The 15,667-nt window shown below is 42.8% G+C and overlaps 1 protein-coding gene across 1 annotated transcript; it reads right to left on the bottom strand.

Annotated features, from left to right (window-relative positions):
* Positions 1–303: 303 nt before the first annotated feature.
* On the bottom strand, positions 304–13,715 carry Cdo1 (cysteine dioxygenase type 1). Its single transcript, XM_005069141.4, has 5 exons — positions 13,345–13,715; positions 9,281–9,358; positions 7,234–7,388; positions 2,683–2,852; positions 304–1,008 (listed from the first exon to the last, which is right to left on the bottom strand). Exons 1-5 carry the CDS (start codon positions 13,512–13,514, stop codon positions 979–981), a joined length of 603 nt encoding a protein of 200 aa, XP_005069198.1. The 5' UTR covers positions 13,515–13,715; the 3' UTR covers positions 304–978.
* Positions 13,716–15,667: the final 1,952 nt, after the last annotated feature.

The following is a 15,667-nucleotide window of genomic DNA, read 5'->3' as shown; positions in this document are numbered from 1 at the left end:
ACAAGTTGTTGTTGAATGTAGCTACTTGGCCGTCACAATCCTATATCACAGAAACATGTTTGAGGATGGAGGTGTACCTTGGTGGTGAAGTACATGTGTAACGTGTAAGAAGCCTTGAGTTTGATTGCTAGCAACACACACACACACACACACACACACACACACACACACACACACACACACACACTAGCCCTCTCCCAAATCAAAGTATCTTTTCACATTGCTTTGGCAATGTATCTAAATCTAAGATATTATCACTTATATGATGATTTTTATTATATGCATCAAAAAGGCAATGTCTACTTCTTCTCAAAGCCAGTTTTATTAAAGTTGTTTGGCAATTTTGGTGGCAGTACAAAGGGGGACACATTAAACACAGTTTCAGTTTTTTGTTTGCAGGAGGTCTGGGTGCAGGCACAATTCTAAAGCCACTGCTATTCACTACCAAGTAACAAACTGCTACATACTTCCCTGTTTTCCACAGCATAGGAATTTGTCAAACAGGCTTGAAAAAATAAAATCCAGATTTAAAAAATTCTCATCAAATATTAGGAACATACGAAGTATATTAAAGGTTTCTACATTTAGTCTTCCAGGTATATCAAAACAGACATTTGACAGTTTGTAGTTTCTGACTTTTTCTTTTGATTATTATAGTTCAGAGACCAGAGAGTTACCAAAGGCTGAAATGCTCCCGCTGAAACCCCCCAGTAGAGTTTCCATGGATTAGAGTACAGAAGAATCCAGAGCAATGTGATTTGGCCATTAAAAATTGCGAGACTTTTTCTTTAGTGGGATTTTCTCCTGCATAGCTCAGGACACTGTTTGCTTCCTTAGCGCCTGTTGGCAGTCAGTAGAACCGAGCACGGGCATTATTTAACTGTGTTACTGGACAGCAGATGGTGGGTGGGCGGCCTCTCTGCCCAAGGTAAACATTCAGAAAGCCTGAAAGCAAAACTTCCCAGGGCTTGGTATGCCTTAGTTGTTCTCCAGCGATCCTGAAGTTGGCTGTAAGGGAGAAAAAGAGAAAGTTGTGCAAGAATTTTTACACAAGGCATATTTACATTATGATTCATAATTAGCAAAGTTAAAGTTATGAAGTAGCAACGAAAATAATTCTATGGTTGGAGGTCACCACCATATGAGGAACTGCATTAAAGAGTTGCAGCACTAGGAAGGTTGAGTACCACTGTTCTAAGTGGTCTGGCTTCTCAAGCACAATTTAAAAGCCTGACCATGATAATGGAGCATTATGGCTTTATTTTTGTGATAATATCTTTTAGAGTGGAAGACAAAGGCAAAACAGCACAAGAAGTTACTTGAGGGTTATGGCAGCCTGTTTCCATGTACTATTTCTTGACACGTTTCCATGTACTTCATTCATGACTAAATTAAGACCATCCCAATTTATTTCACCAATGGTAGGAAACTGTTCTACCACAGTATTATTGACTGCCTTATTGGGTGTGTGTGTGTGCTTGTCCTTCAAGAAGGTTGTCTTAGCATATAGCACATCTCAATACATTTGTGATCTAAAGAGCATTACATCTCAGTGAACTAGCTAGCACAGGTAATAGTCAAAACTCAGCTTCAGAACAGTCTCTGCAAATGCAATTGATTGATATCCCAGTAAACCAGACCTGTGAACAGTAGGTCACATAGTGGGAAATAAGCCAAATAACTGGAGAAAACATTTTCTTTAGGAATGAACATGCATATTGAAGCTTCCCAAGAAACATGTCTTTGCATTTAATTTAATTTTAAAAATAAATTATCTCCAATGTTTAAGAAATAATAGGAATGGGTGGATGAGAGGGAGAGGGAACTGGGATTGATACATAAAATAAGATTGTTTCTAATTTAAATAAAATTTATTTAAAAATAAAAATTTAAAAAATAAAACTGAAAAAAAAGAAAGAAATAATAAGGATAGACTGGACTTTTACCCTGAGATCTCATTCAAGAATATCTAGATTTGTGATATTTAAATGATTTTTATCAATTTTAAAATAATGTGTTTTATGTGAGTACAGATGCATAAGTCGGCCAGAAGCATTGGATCTCCCTGGAGCTAGAGTTAAAGGCAGTTGTAAGCTGCTAGACATCAGTTCTGGAAATAAAATGCAAGCTGTCTGCAAGAACCATGTGTTCTTGAGCCATGTCTCCAGAACACTGAATAAACTCAGAACTATGAAAGCCTACATGTAACACATTATTGCCAACCTCTAAGTCATGCACTTTTTAAGATTTATTTTATGTGTATGAGTGTTTTGCCTACATGTATGTATATGTACAAAGTGCATGCCTGCCCATAGAGGTCATAAGAGGACATTGGTGCTGGGTGGTGGCGGCGTGCGCCTTTAATTCTAGTACTTGAGAGGCTGAGAGGCAGAGGCAGGCTGATCTCTGTGAGTTCAAGGACAGCTTGGTCTACAGAGAGAGTTCCAGGACAGGCTCCAGAAGCTACACAGAGAAACCCTGTCTCAAAAAAAATAAAAATAAAAACAAAACAACAACAACAGAAAAGAGGACACTGGCATCAGGTCCCCTAGAGATGGAGTTAAGAATGATGTGTGACCTGGGAACTGAATCTGGGTCCTCTGCAAGAGCAGCCAGTGATCTTAATGTGGGAACTACCTCTCCAGCCCCTTCTAAGTCATTTGAACCCAGGAAACTACTTACAAATGGAGTCCGGATTCCAAATTTGCTGTGGAATGTCATGGTGACTTTGTTTTTGTGGCCCGTTCTTTGATCAAAGGCATGGCACGTATCGAAAGGTGGGCTGTACAAGTGAAGACTCACGGCAGGCTCCGTGTGGCTCACGTTCTCTACTCGATGCAACCCAATGGAATCTGGACAGACGAAAGAGGACAGAAAACTACCCAGGACGCAAGACGACAGGGAAGACGAAAAGCTGCCTGGCCACCCACAACCTTCCGTTGATACTGACCAGTATGGGGTGAGTACACAACCTTCCGTTGATACTGACCAGTATGGGGTGAGTACACATTATAATTGATTTGTTTGTTATGGTTAGTAAGGGCCATGCAGGCATCCTTAACTGCAAACTGCCTCACACTTACAGTGAAAGACTAAAACTAGATACAATATAGCAAGAAAGAAAGCATTCATAAGAACTCGAAAGCATAGAAGGCAGTTTCATTAAAAAAGGAAACAAGATCCTAAACTACTCAGGGGAAAAACTAAGAAAGCGTATTTTGAAACCCTCAAATAGTTTAGGAATTGGCAGTACCAGGAACTTTCTGGAAACAAGAGAAGACTGGGCTAAACACACTGACTGCTTGAAAGGCTGTTTAGGAAGTAAGGTCTTAAATTCTTTCGCCATTCCCCTCCCCCCCATGCTCTCAACCCCAGTAGAAGACAGGGACTTTCTGTCTAGAAAAAGTACCATGGCTGAACTCGCTACTGGTAGATACCAGGTTATAAGCAAGCGAACGAAGCAACAGGCCATATGTGAATACAAGAGTCTCGCTTTTCTCACCAGCCAATCATCACCTAGGACTTCTTTCTCCAGACAGATGCAAGCATCTCACCAGCTCCACAGAAAAGCCCTCCCCAACCTGCCACCGCCCCCTCTCCCACTAAAGGGCTCTGCCTGACCCTCAGTGGGAGATCCTGTCAACAAGTCCTGTCCTGTGTTCCTAGCCACTGCGGAACTTTTCTGTCCCTGGATTTTACACATGAGCACACAACTGAATTAGCCTCTAGTGCAGCAGACAGAGGGTGGCCTGAGCACCCTGGACAAGCAAGTTGAAACAGGACACCGAGAAGACCTGGAAAAGTCTATTTTTAGCATTCTCTCTGGGACAAAATACCCAAAGGGGAGCAGGAATCAAAAGACTTTGTTTTTATTTCTATATTCTTTGCGTGGTGCTCCCATGCAGCCTATGGCTACCTTGAACTTCTAATTCACCTTTCTGACCTCCCAAGTTCAGGGCTGCTTTATGTAGGACTAGGGATTGAACCCAGGACCGTGCATGCATGCCGGGCAAACACTTTACCAGCTGAGCTACACCCCCAGCCTCAAAAGGCTTCTCAAAAACAGAAAGAGAACTGGATATGGTGGTGCACGCCTGGAGGGAATTCTGAAGAGGCAGAGGCAGGAGGATCGCCAAATTAAACAAAACCTGAACAGAAGGGCTGGCAGAAAGAGTTGAGGAGGATTCAGAGACACAAAGGACAAAGATTAAAATAACAGGAAAGAGAAAAAGATCAAAGGACAGGTTCAGGGAGCCTAATATCCAAACAGAGGCCTTTAGAAACACAACTCACAGGACCAAGTATTTCTTGGGTTGATGGGCACAAGTGTGCAAACTGCAGTGTGCACCTGGCAGAGCAATGAGGCTTTAGGTAACATTATTACAGTGACACAACGTGGGGCAGAATGAAGGCGCCACGCGAGAAGATTCCAGACATTTCCAGATCTCCCAGAGAAAGAGTTAAGCATCAGAACGATCATGGGCTTTCAACAGGAACAGAATATACTAAAAGACAAAGATAGAGCCTTCTGAGGGACAATGACTGACCGGCCACAATCCAAATCCAAATAACTTTTTCTATCAAGTTATAAGATTTGAATGCAGGGTTTTGCTTTTTAGATATTAGGAAGTCTCAAAAATCAACCATTCATGACTGCTTTCATAAAGAGACAGGGAAGGCGTACCTACACAAACAAGGGTGGGAACCAAGACAACATGAGCTAGGGAAATAAGCTCCAACACAGGAAAAAGCAAGGGGAGGCCTGGATGACATCAAGAGGACATGTAGGTTGGCAGTGAGCCCTGGTTTAGAGATGCCCAATCTAGACAGGGACAACTATGTCCAGGAAGATTAAAAAAAAAAAACCAACAATGTTCTCTCTCCTCTCCTCTCCCCCCCCTCCCTCTCCCTCTTCCTCTCTCTCTCTGTCTCCTCCCCCTCTCTCCCTCTCTTCCTCTCTCTCTCTCCCTCTCATTGTTTTTTCAAGATAGGGTCTCACTATGTAACTCTGGCTGTCTTGGAACTTACTATGTAGTCTGGCCTTGAAGTGACAAAGATCCACTTGCCTCTGCCTCCTTAGTGTTGGGATTAGAGGTGTGTGCCACTGTGCCTGGTCCAATATTCTCTTCAGAATTTCTCTGTCTCCAAGGCTGACACTGAACTCACTAGGTAGCCCAGGTTTGCTTCAAACTTGCAAAAAAAAATCCTCCTGCCTCAGCCTCTTGAGTGTTGAAGCTCCAGGACATGCTAACACTTTGCGTTAATAAAACCAAAGTGATCTAGTGCCTGCTTAAGCGCAGTTTCGAATGAGTGTTCAGTGTTAACAGAATGCTCTGTATACAAATAAAGTTTTTTCTTTTCTAATTGCAGATGCCCACACCAACAGGCTCCTAATGGACAGTCCTACAGCCTTCAGATCAAGTTACTCATCCTTTAGAAGAGCCCAAGGTCCATTCATGAGCCTCCCTGTTCAGAATCTGCATTTCACTCTTTGCCTCTTTCTCCCCTCTGTTACAGTCATACTGGAACTTTCTTGGTGGCTTTTATCAAGGTCCTGTTGACCTTTTCCCAGGTGAAACGGGCTGCCCAGTCTCTGTTCCAGCTCCCCTCTCTCCTCCACCCTATGTTGTATGTTCTACCAAATGGGTAAAATGGGTGAAAGCTCATCTTTCTACCGCCCCTGGAGACTGGTGTCTTGATCTTCCTTATAGTTTCCTAACACGTCCTGTCCAACCCTCTCCTCCTTTCCATTTGCCCCCATTCCTTAAGTTTCCTTTCTGAGCAAGGACTGTGAGCTTCCCTGGACTGGGAACCTTCTCCTGATCATATCATGTCCATCCTTAATCTGTAAAAATCAGGGGCTGGGAAGCTTGTAATGTATGTCAGCGATTAGTCTACGAGATTATTCAGTTAAGCTCACCCCACGTTTTACTGATTGGCAAAATTAACATTAAAAACCAGAATTTAACACTTCTGCAGAAACAGAGTCAGGACTCTCTCGCTGGGGTTGGTGACCACTGCTGTCCTTTTGGAGTTCATCAAGTCCTTACCAAAACCCAGTCTGCATCATCCCCCTTCACCCTCCATTTGGATGCCCCAAGCTTCTGTACCGGAGGCCCCTGACAACGCTCTTTTCCAAATGGAACAGGCGTTCTCCAAGACTCTGATTCCAGATGAAAGTAATTAAAAGAAGCTTTTAGCTTTCCTGCACTGTGGTATCAGCCACAAGTCTGTTCTTATAAAGCTGGTGTGCCTTCTATATAGCAACCCTCAAATGTTTGGGAAAACAAACTAAGATGTCTGCAGAGGAAACCCATAGACTGGTGGGATGGGAATACAAGAGAAGACATTTCCCATACAATCTGATCTTTGTAACTGATTTGCATTCCTAAACTAATAATCTAATAAACTTAAGCCAAGTAGCAAGGCCAATACTAGACTCTAAGATATATGAAGGCAGTACTGTGTTTGCCAGGGAAAAATTGTAATATTTTATTTCATATAAGCAGGACAGCATCCTGATTAAAAGCATATGTTTGGACTCAAAGTATGTGGGTTCAAATGCTAGCTAAATATATACAACCCAAGTGACTCCAGACACACTATTTAATCTTCATATATGCTAGCAATCTCATCCACAAATGAGAATAAAAATGATTCTTCATATTTACTGGCTATCTCATCTATAAATGGGAATAAAAATTATGACTCTCATATGCTTTAATGAACTTCTGGAAAGTTATGATTCTTTTTAGAAATAGAAGTAAATTCACTGCCTCTCTTGGGGAGCATTTGGATATTCCAGAAGACATCAAGGAAAGAACAAATTCTTGGTAAGATATCTGTAAGTCATTGCCCAACAATATACATTGCAAAATTTCCTTTGAGAAAAGTCTTTTAGATATTCTGCATGCAGTTTAGAGAAATAGGCACTAGCTAATGTTCTTAATCAGTTCCAGAACATGTCCTTGCATTTTCTAATACAAGCACACTATACATTTCCCAAGTAGATACAACTATTTTCTCTGTTCTAAGTTTTGCCAGTAAATGACTTTCCAACGAATGACAATCTTCATGCATATGTTTTGAATGAATTATTCCAATCCTGCTTTAAAGTAGTAGAAACCCATTGTGTTTAGGCCATACTGCGACTATGCAACTATTTTCCATCAACACGTATAGATAAGAGTTCAGCTTTTCCTATGTGCTCATAGACAAAGAATAGGCTGTTACCATTAATGTAGGCACACTGGTTTTCCCTCAAGGTCCTTTCTGACTTCTTGATCATCTCATTTGATTTTTTGTCAGGCCAGGCAAACAATGTCTCCTTTAGGTTTCCTTGCAGCATCTTCAGAAAGCAGTGGGAGTCCGTGTGATCGTGAATACTGCTACATATGCACAAAATGACAAACAACTCAGTAGTTGGTCCAGCACCCCACTGATTGAGCTGAAACTGATACACTGTCAAGAAGCTCACAGGACCTAATTCACTCAGTTGCTGTGTTTTACACCTATCAATTTAAAATTCAGTATTATTGTTTTGGGGACAGTAACAACACATCATCCACATCAAGGTAGGTAACTTACAGCTTTGATGTAAACTCCCACTAAAGAGTGGCTTACTTTTTTTTTTTTAATGTTATACTATTATCTGGTTACAAAACACAAACCCAGAAACCTTTTCTTTTCTTTTTTCCCCCAATATAGTTTTATGTTTGTTGCTTTTGTCTTTTTGTTTTGCTCAAGGTTGTCTTTGATACAGGTCTCATTATGCAGTTAGGATTGGGCTAGAATTCATCATCTTCCTGCTTCAGAAGGGAGGATTACAGGTTTGCTGGGATTATAAGTGTGACACAATGCCTGGAAAATGCAACATTTAATAACTCGTTTAAACTGTGTTAGAATTGATAATGAAAGAATATTAGAAGTGGAAGAGTGCTTGCATAGTATGGGAGGTTCTGGATTTTATCTCTGGCATCACATACTTGCACGCACGCAGAGATGCATAGGAACACAAATGTACAAACTAAAGAAAAGGAAACAAATTTTAAAGTATTGGTGTTAGTTTAAGTTGCCTACCTGGTAAAGAAGTTGAACAAATTAACTAGAGGTAGACAGATTTTTTTTTTAAATTGTGACATGTTTTTCTAGCTCCAAATCTTACCAGTTTGGTCTTTGGTCCCACAGTTGTTGACACATCTCTCATACCACAAAGGTCAAAGGTCAGGGTTAAACACAGTTCCAAAACCAGTTTAACTCCATAAGAGACAGAGACTTTGAATTAAGGTGACTATTTGTCTCCTCTGAATTGCTACTCATTTGAGGTGAAGGCCTTGTTTTTATTTTCATTATTTTACATTTTCTTATTTATTAGTGTGTGTGTGTGTGTGTGTGTGTGTGTGTGTGTGTGTGTGTGTGTGTGTGTCTGTCCACAACTTGTAAGTTGGTTTTCTCTGTGGACTCCAGTAATTGGAGAGAATCATCAAGTTTGGTGGCAAGCACATTTACTCACTGAGCCATCTTGTTGGCTGGGGGCAGGGAGTGACTTTAATGTACATAGTGCATGCCTGACTCCCACCCCCTGTGCTAAACCCATGCAAAGATTAGTGGGCAATGAAATAAATAATTCTAAAATGTGAATTGCTAGTCTTTGTGATGTAGGTGACCAGCCTGGCACTATTTACTGTTCACAGTCTGGGCCAGACACTGTAAGACATATGTTGACTGGGGCTGAGATATTGTTAGAGGGTAGAGTGCTTGCAGTATGCATGAGACATGTATTTAATTCCTAGCATTGCAAAACATAGAATATTTTTAAATATTTACTCTGAGACAGAGTCTCACTAGGTAGCCCTGGCTGTCCTAGAACTCACTGTGTACACAATAACTTAATACCAACTGAACCTTGAGATTACTGAATGTCTCTTTTAAAATACATTATCAAAGCAGTTAACAGTTCAAGAAGTTGACAAAATGTGCAAAACAGAAAACAATGTATCTAACCTCAACTTCATTAATGAAGTATCACAAACACACATTCACATTAGTGTAGAGCACACCCCAAAATGTAACTTCAGAGTACTGACATATGGCTTGTTGCAACTACCTGGATCTCACAGAGAGTGACCTGCCTCTGGCTCTTACGGTGGGATTAGAGGTGTGCGCCACCATGCCCAGGCAAATGGTGGATTTATGAAAGAAAGGTAAGAAGAACCACGGAGGGTGGGAGGAGTCCCGAGGCAGGAGTACCCTAAGGAGCCGTCTTCAGTGAGTGAATTACCTGCCGTGTCCTTCACCCCAGCACAGAATCATCAGATTAAACTTCCCATTTCCTTGATCCACAAGATTTCGAGTATACCTAAAAAGATAGATACATGCCAGTCTGAATCTGACTGCTGAGAGAGTACTAGAAAAAGTAAAATAACAAGTACCGTCTACTTTTATTTACGGTTATTATCATTTTAAACAAGTGTCTCACTTAGTCTAGGCTGTGAACTCCTGCTCCCCTACTTCTACCTCCCAAGCGCTGGGAATCCAAGCATCACCAGTCTTTTTTTTTGTTTGTTTGTTTAATAATCTTTCATTCAAATTAAAAGTTCAGTAGGAGCCATTTGTAGGGTTTGGGGTTTGTTCTTTTAAAAACACAAGAATAAGGGAAATATAAAAACAAAAACAACAACAAAAAAACCCCAAAACCAATCCAAACAAATTTCCAGCTTTTCAAAAACTGTCAAGAAAAGGGTAGAGCGTGGAGCCACACCAGTTCATTTTAGCAAACCTCTCTCTCAGTACCAATTGTTCACACCCATTTAATGTTAACTCGTATTCCTGAATTAAATCTATAGTTCAGTTTTGTTCACACAGCCATCTAAAAATAATGAGCACAGCTTGCCTCCTTTAGCCCAAATAAAGTATGAGCCACTTCAATGTGCAATTTTTGGTTTTTTGTTTGTTTGTTTGTTTTTAAACAAGGAAGGCATTATTTAAAGAAAGCAGTAATTAACCTCCAGGCACATTTCCTAGAAATGGCAGGTGTCACTCAAAGGTCTAGCTGCTCACAGGCTTTCAAAGTGGACCACCTAACCCACTGTGCATAGGAGCATGAATCCCAGCCCCAAGTTCTACCTCAAAACTTGAACATGGGTTTTGAATTCAGAACCCAGAACAAATGAAAACTGTTCTTCACAGCTGACCTTTGACTTTTCTGCATTGTGGACTTATATTTTTAATTTTTTTGTCCAGGAAGAATGACAAGATCTTTCTGTATTTTGATTTGTCGACTTTCCTGCGGTAGCTGTTCAGTCATGAAAAGATAACTTGGGAAAAAATAATCCAAATTTCATGTTTCTCCATGCTTATCAGTCTCAAACTAATAAAAAGTAGCATTCTCACGGAAGGTATTCAGAAAGTTCATTACTACTCCAGAAAAGAATGTTGCTATTGTTTTGGGCTTTTTCCCCTTTTAGTAGGCTTTGAGGACCGAAGTTTCATTAAAGGACTATTCTAGAATTCTGTCTAGTTTTACTACTAAAGCCCTGATACGAACACATTCAAAAGCACTCATAAGGAAAAGTTCTGCACAAATAAGCTGAAGGTTGGAAGTAAATTCCAGAACAAAGGCCACATTAGGTCAGAATACTATTAAACCTTTTACTATTATAATTGGCAAGAAAAAAATCCAAACCAAAACAACTCTCCTAAGGACACTTGAACTCTTAAGTTGTAATTTGGTCTGAACGGTCCTGTTGCCAGCATCTAGCCAACAATGGCTGAGGGTTGTGACAGTCGTTTTTAGACTGCTGTCTCTACGGGTAAGGAAGGCATGTGTACATTCGTTTTTAGACTGTTGTCTCTACGGGTAAGGAAGACTTGTGTACAGTTGTTTTTAGACTGCTGTCTCTACGGGTAAGGAAGGCTTGTGTACATTCGTTTTTAGACTGCTGTCTCTACGGGTAAGGAAGGCGTGTGTACATTCGTTTTTTAGACTGCTGTCTCTATTGGTAAGGAAGGCTTGTGTACATTTGTTTTGGTACTGTTTGTCCACATAGTCATCTGTTAACTAATGCTCTCCATTCGGCTTTACTCTTGTCCTGTCCTTCCTACCATGCCCCAGGCTCAGGGCCAGTGCTTGCAGGACATGGGTCTCTGGAGAGTTATCAAGTACTATTATTTTCTTTTTAGCTGCTAGTCTCCTTTATACTTGAGTTCCTTATGACCTAGGAAGGGGCTGGATACATGGTCTTTGAATCACAGAAGGCAGGGTTCCTGCATTAACAACCCACTTCTTCAGAGAACTCACTGTCTGGATTTACTGGAACACATAGCCTTGTTCCCAACCCCCAGATCACAGACTGAAACCCTTCTGGGCACCAAGGGCAACACCACAGAATTCATGTCTATCTTCCTCTCTTCTTATTCTCCCTATAGTCCACCCTTATCCCACCCAGGACTTCAACTTTATCTTAATGCACTGTGCCTTGGATCAAGGGAGAAATCCCTGGCAATGCCATTGTCTAGCGATCAGAGCTGTTGCAACACACCTGGTTAATTTCACTGGGAAATTATCTATCTCTATCTCTAGATATGCTACTGTAACAGAAGAATTTGTCACAGTTCTTGAGAAAGTTGCATGGTGGTCTACAGCCCAGCTTCTTAAATTGTGCATTGCACAGCAGAACGTGGGACCAATGAATATTAGAACAGTATATGATTTCTGAATGTACAGGCAAAAAATTAATTCCAAATAAATTGTAATGAGTAATAAATTGGTAGCTAGTAGCACTTGCCTGTGTCATCACATGACTGTATAGAAACCAGTTTTTAAAAATTTACCACTATTGTATCATGGGGAGGCTGTGTGTGCCATGGTGCTGGTGTAAAGATGAGGGGCATCTCTGTGGAGATTTCGTGTGTCCTAGGCTGTGAACTCACAGTGCAGCTGCAGTTTGCCTATCTCTGTCTTCCACAGGTAAGCATCATGCCCAACCTCAGTTGTTTTCCTGCTTAATAATCTTTCACTCAAATGTAAAATCAAAATAATATTCAACCAAGATTTCTTTATGTAAAAGTAAACAAGCAATCCACCTCATTAGTACGCATATTTGCTTTAATCTTTAATAAATGATAAAGTTATATTATGTCAATTTAAAAAATATGGTTGATTTTCAGTAAATATTTGATTATTTTATACACTTACACATATGGAGCTATGTAAAAAGGGCTGCAGGTGGCCTTCTTATTGTAGGCTCCTAAACAATATTGGGGAAACAGACCTTGTGTAGAATTCCCAACTCTTCCATGCTGGTCTTTGCTTGTCAAACTGAGGCAAGGACAGCTTTGCCTCTCACTGTATGCACTTGGCCCGCAAACTGACAATTACCTGCTAGCATTTAAGTAGACATATCAGGGGCTCCCGTGCAGGACCCAGCTCAGAACTGAGTGACCAGAATCAAAGGAGACTGCTTACCACTTCCCAAACACAAAATGCCACCCTACTTGTCCTTGCTTTTTACTACTTTACGTTCCAAAGTACAGTTGAAACGGCCCTTGCTGACAGAACTTCACTGTACACGTTCCATGTTAAGGAGAGAGACTTCTGAGAAGTCCATTCTCTGCCATCCTTTCCTCTCACTAGCCATCTAACAAGCACAAGCACGGAAGAAGCTTGCTCTTTCTCCCACACAGAAACCTCGAGGGTTTACTCTGGCCCCTGAGGGCTGACAATGATCGCTCAGACTTAATCCCTAAGTCAAGGCTTCCAAAGGTCCCAGCCTACCAGACACCTCACTCAAGCAGGTCCGGAAAGTAGCGGTCTTTATTTAGTTTTCCCTTCCAGATTCTGGGAAACAAGGCCCAGAGAAGGCCAAGGACTTGGGACCTGCAAAGGCCACGGTGTACCCAATTTACAAAAGTTGAAAGTGGGCGATCCAACCCTCTGTCGGGGTGAGTGGTTTGGAAGAACTGCATAGTAAAGCTCGAAAAACCCGCGTGCTGTTTCACATCAAAGTGTCCAGGGTTGGGGACCGAGGGCTGATTTGAGATTGTGTCTCCCACCACCACCCTTTTATTGATGGTTGGCAGGGGTGGTCTGGAGTGCCCTCCGACCGTCAGTGGTCAGTCCCAGGCGGCTGCCGGGCCGAAGCTTGAGCGTGCCAGGCGGCGGAGGGGTCCCGAAGTGCTGTGCCAGCGACAGCTGCGGAGGTGGGTGTGGTGTCCTTGTGTTGGAGGCTAGGGGTGGGGGTGGCGGGGTTTTGCGGGAGAGAGAGCAGAAAACCTGAAAGTAGTGCGGGCGGCCTCCCTTCTGACTGCAGGGACCTAGCTTTGCAGAGGCCCAGGCACGCTCACCTGTACTGGTCGAATTTGGCGTACAAAGCCCACTCGGCGGGATTGCTCTCGTAGGCTTCCAGCACAGCCTGCACCTCCTCCACGTTGACCTCGTCGCCCGCGAAGAGCTCATGCAGGATGCGGATGAGGTCGGTCAGGGTCCGCGGCTTCAGCAGTTCGGTCCGTTCCATCCCCGCAGGGCTGCGGCGCGCCCCTCCAGGCCGGCTGCAAGGACCCCAGCTGCAGGCTGGACACACCCAGAGCCCGGGACGCCCGGACCCACAGCACTAAGAGCTTTCGCAAGGGAATCGAGACTCAGGTCTGGAAGTCACCAGAGACCAGCCTAGTGCACAGCACCGGTCAATACCAAAGCTGCGGAATCCGCCCTCCCGGGCCCTTTTTAAGCTCTTGGAGTCATCCAGAACGTACCAACCATCGTCAGGGGGTGGAGTGAGGCAGGCCCGAGAAAGGGGCCGGAGATGGAGAGCGCCAGAGGGAAGGCCCTGGCACAGGTCCCGGCTGGCTGCCTGTGTGCACCAGCTATCTCAGAAAGCCAATGTTGCCCTCGCACTACAGTTGCGGTGAGCTTTGGGCAATTTCTCCCCTGGTTTTAGCGGCGGATTTTGGCCGCCCATCCCATCCCATATCGGACTCGCCTCCCAGGCTTGGTTTACAATGCATGCTTGCTTGTGTGTTTTAGATTTTGTGAGTGTGTGTGTGTGTGTGTGCGCGCACGCGTTACTGAGGAAAGGGAACCCATCTTCCAAATACACTCAGGCTGCTTGGAAAGATAAACGATGGGATGGATCCATGCTCAGGCCAGAGTGACTGTTTTGTGAATCTTAATGGTCTACATACACGTCTTAGGCTAGGTGATTATTTTTGCTTTAGCGTCACACCTGGCTGTAGACCAGGCTGGCCTTGAACTAAGATATCTGCCTTTCTCTGCCTCCAGAGTGCTGAGGGCTTTACTCTTCTTTTAAAATCTAAATGCGCAGTACTGTGGGTAAATTATGACAAAGAATACTTGAGTCTTTAGTAAGAGCAGGTGCTTGGCTCTTAAACATTGGCTGGTAAAAGACATGCACTGCAAAGAGCCGAAGATGCTAGTAGATGGTGAGGATAAGTCTTTTTGCTGGGACTGGACTTTGTGTGTGTGTTGGTGGTGGTGTCACTGTGCAGTCATTTCAGACTGCAATGGGTTAACTAGAATCCTTCAATTCTAGGCACAAACACTGAAGAGTGCTATCTCCTGGCACCTAGCATGCTCTGGAACAGCAGGGGTCACAGGGTTGAAAAAAGTATACATTCCTTCTTTCCATTATAATGATTTGGATTAGTAAAGCTACAGGCCTCTGCATCCACACCCCTACCATTGCACACACATTTACTTGGGCTGCATTGTTTTACTTTGGAACACCCTGTTTAATTTGTGTTATCACACCGCACACATGCCATTAAGGAAAACCATGGCTTTGGGAGACAGGCTAGGTAGTATGGCTCCCATCTGTAATCCTAGTACTTGATTGGCTGAGGCCCAACTGCTCTTTGTAGACATGTGTCCCACACCCCAAACAAGCAAACAACAAAACAAATAAGAAACAAAACACAAGAAAAAAAAAAAAAACCAAACAAAGCATACACCAAGCAGCTTTGTGGGGTTTTCTGGAAGGTGGTTGCTAAGGCATCTGGAATCAAGTTAACCTGTAGTTTTACAGCTTACTTAAAACTTCTTGCCAGTAGGTCTTTAAGTCTTCCATTTTACTTTGATCTCTGCATTTTACTCTCCATTTTCTTAGCTTCCTCTCATTTTCAAAGGTCTTTCCAAATGGCCACACATCCCCCTGAAGTCCATTCATGACTTTATTGCCTGTTTACACTCTCCCACATCTCCCTAATTTTGTATGACCAGCACATCCTCTTAAAACCTGCTGGCACCTCAAATGCAGTGTTTCACAAGATCCTCTGGAACATATGTTCAAAGCCTAGAGGTTGTTTCTGCATGGAGGCAGGTGGGCTCCAACACCCCCCTCAGCAGCGCCTACTACTTCCTTCAGTCATTCTCCAGAACCCTTTCTCCTACTTATCATTCTCCGCCTCCCAACTGCTGGGATTAAAGGTGTGTGCCTCCACATCAGGATTCAGAGCCCTTTACAAACCAATCCCAGTAGGAATAAGGATTGGGGGGAAATCCTGCACTTAAGATTTTTTTGTTACAAGTATCTTGCATGGCAGGTGAATTGGCTTGGGTAATACAGGTGCTCATTAGGCAAGCCTGGAGATCTGAGTTCGATCCTTGGAACCCAGAAAGACGGATTTATGAGAGTCATCTCCTCAGAGTTCT

This window comes from Mesocricetus auratus, unplaced genomic scaffold, assembly GCF_017639785.1.
Source record: "Mesocricetus auratus isolate SY011 unplaced genomic scaffold, BCM_Maur_2.0 Super-Scaffold_6730, whole genome shotgun sequence".
NCBI classification, from domain to species: domain Eukaryota; kingdom Metazoa; phylum Chordata; class Mammalia; order Rodentia; family Cricetidae; genus Mesocricetus; species Mesocricetus auratus.
This window is presented reverse-complemented; position numbering and strand designations above follow the sequence as displayed.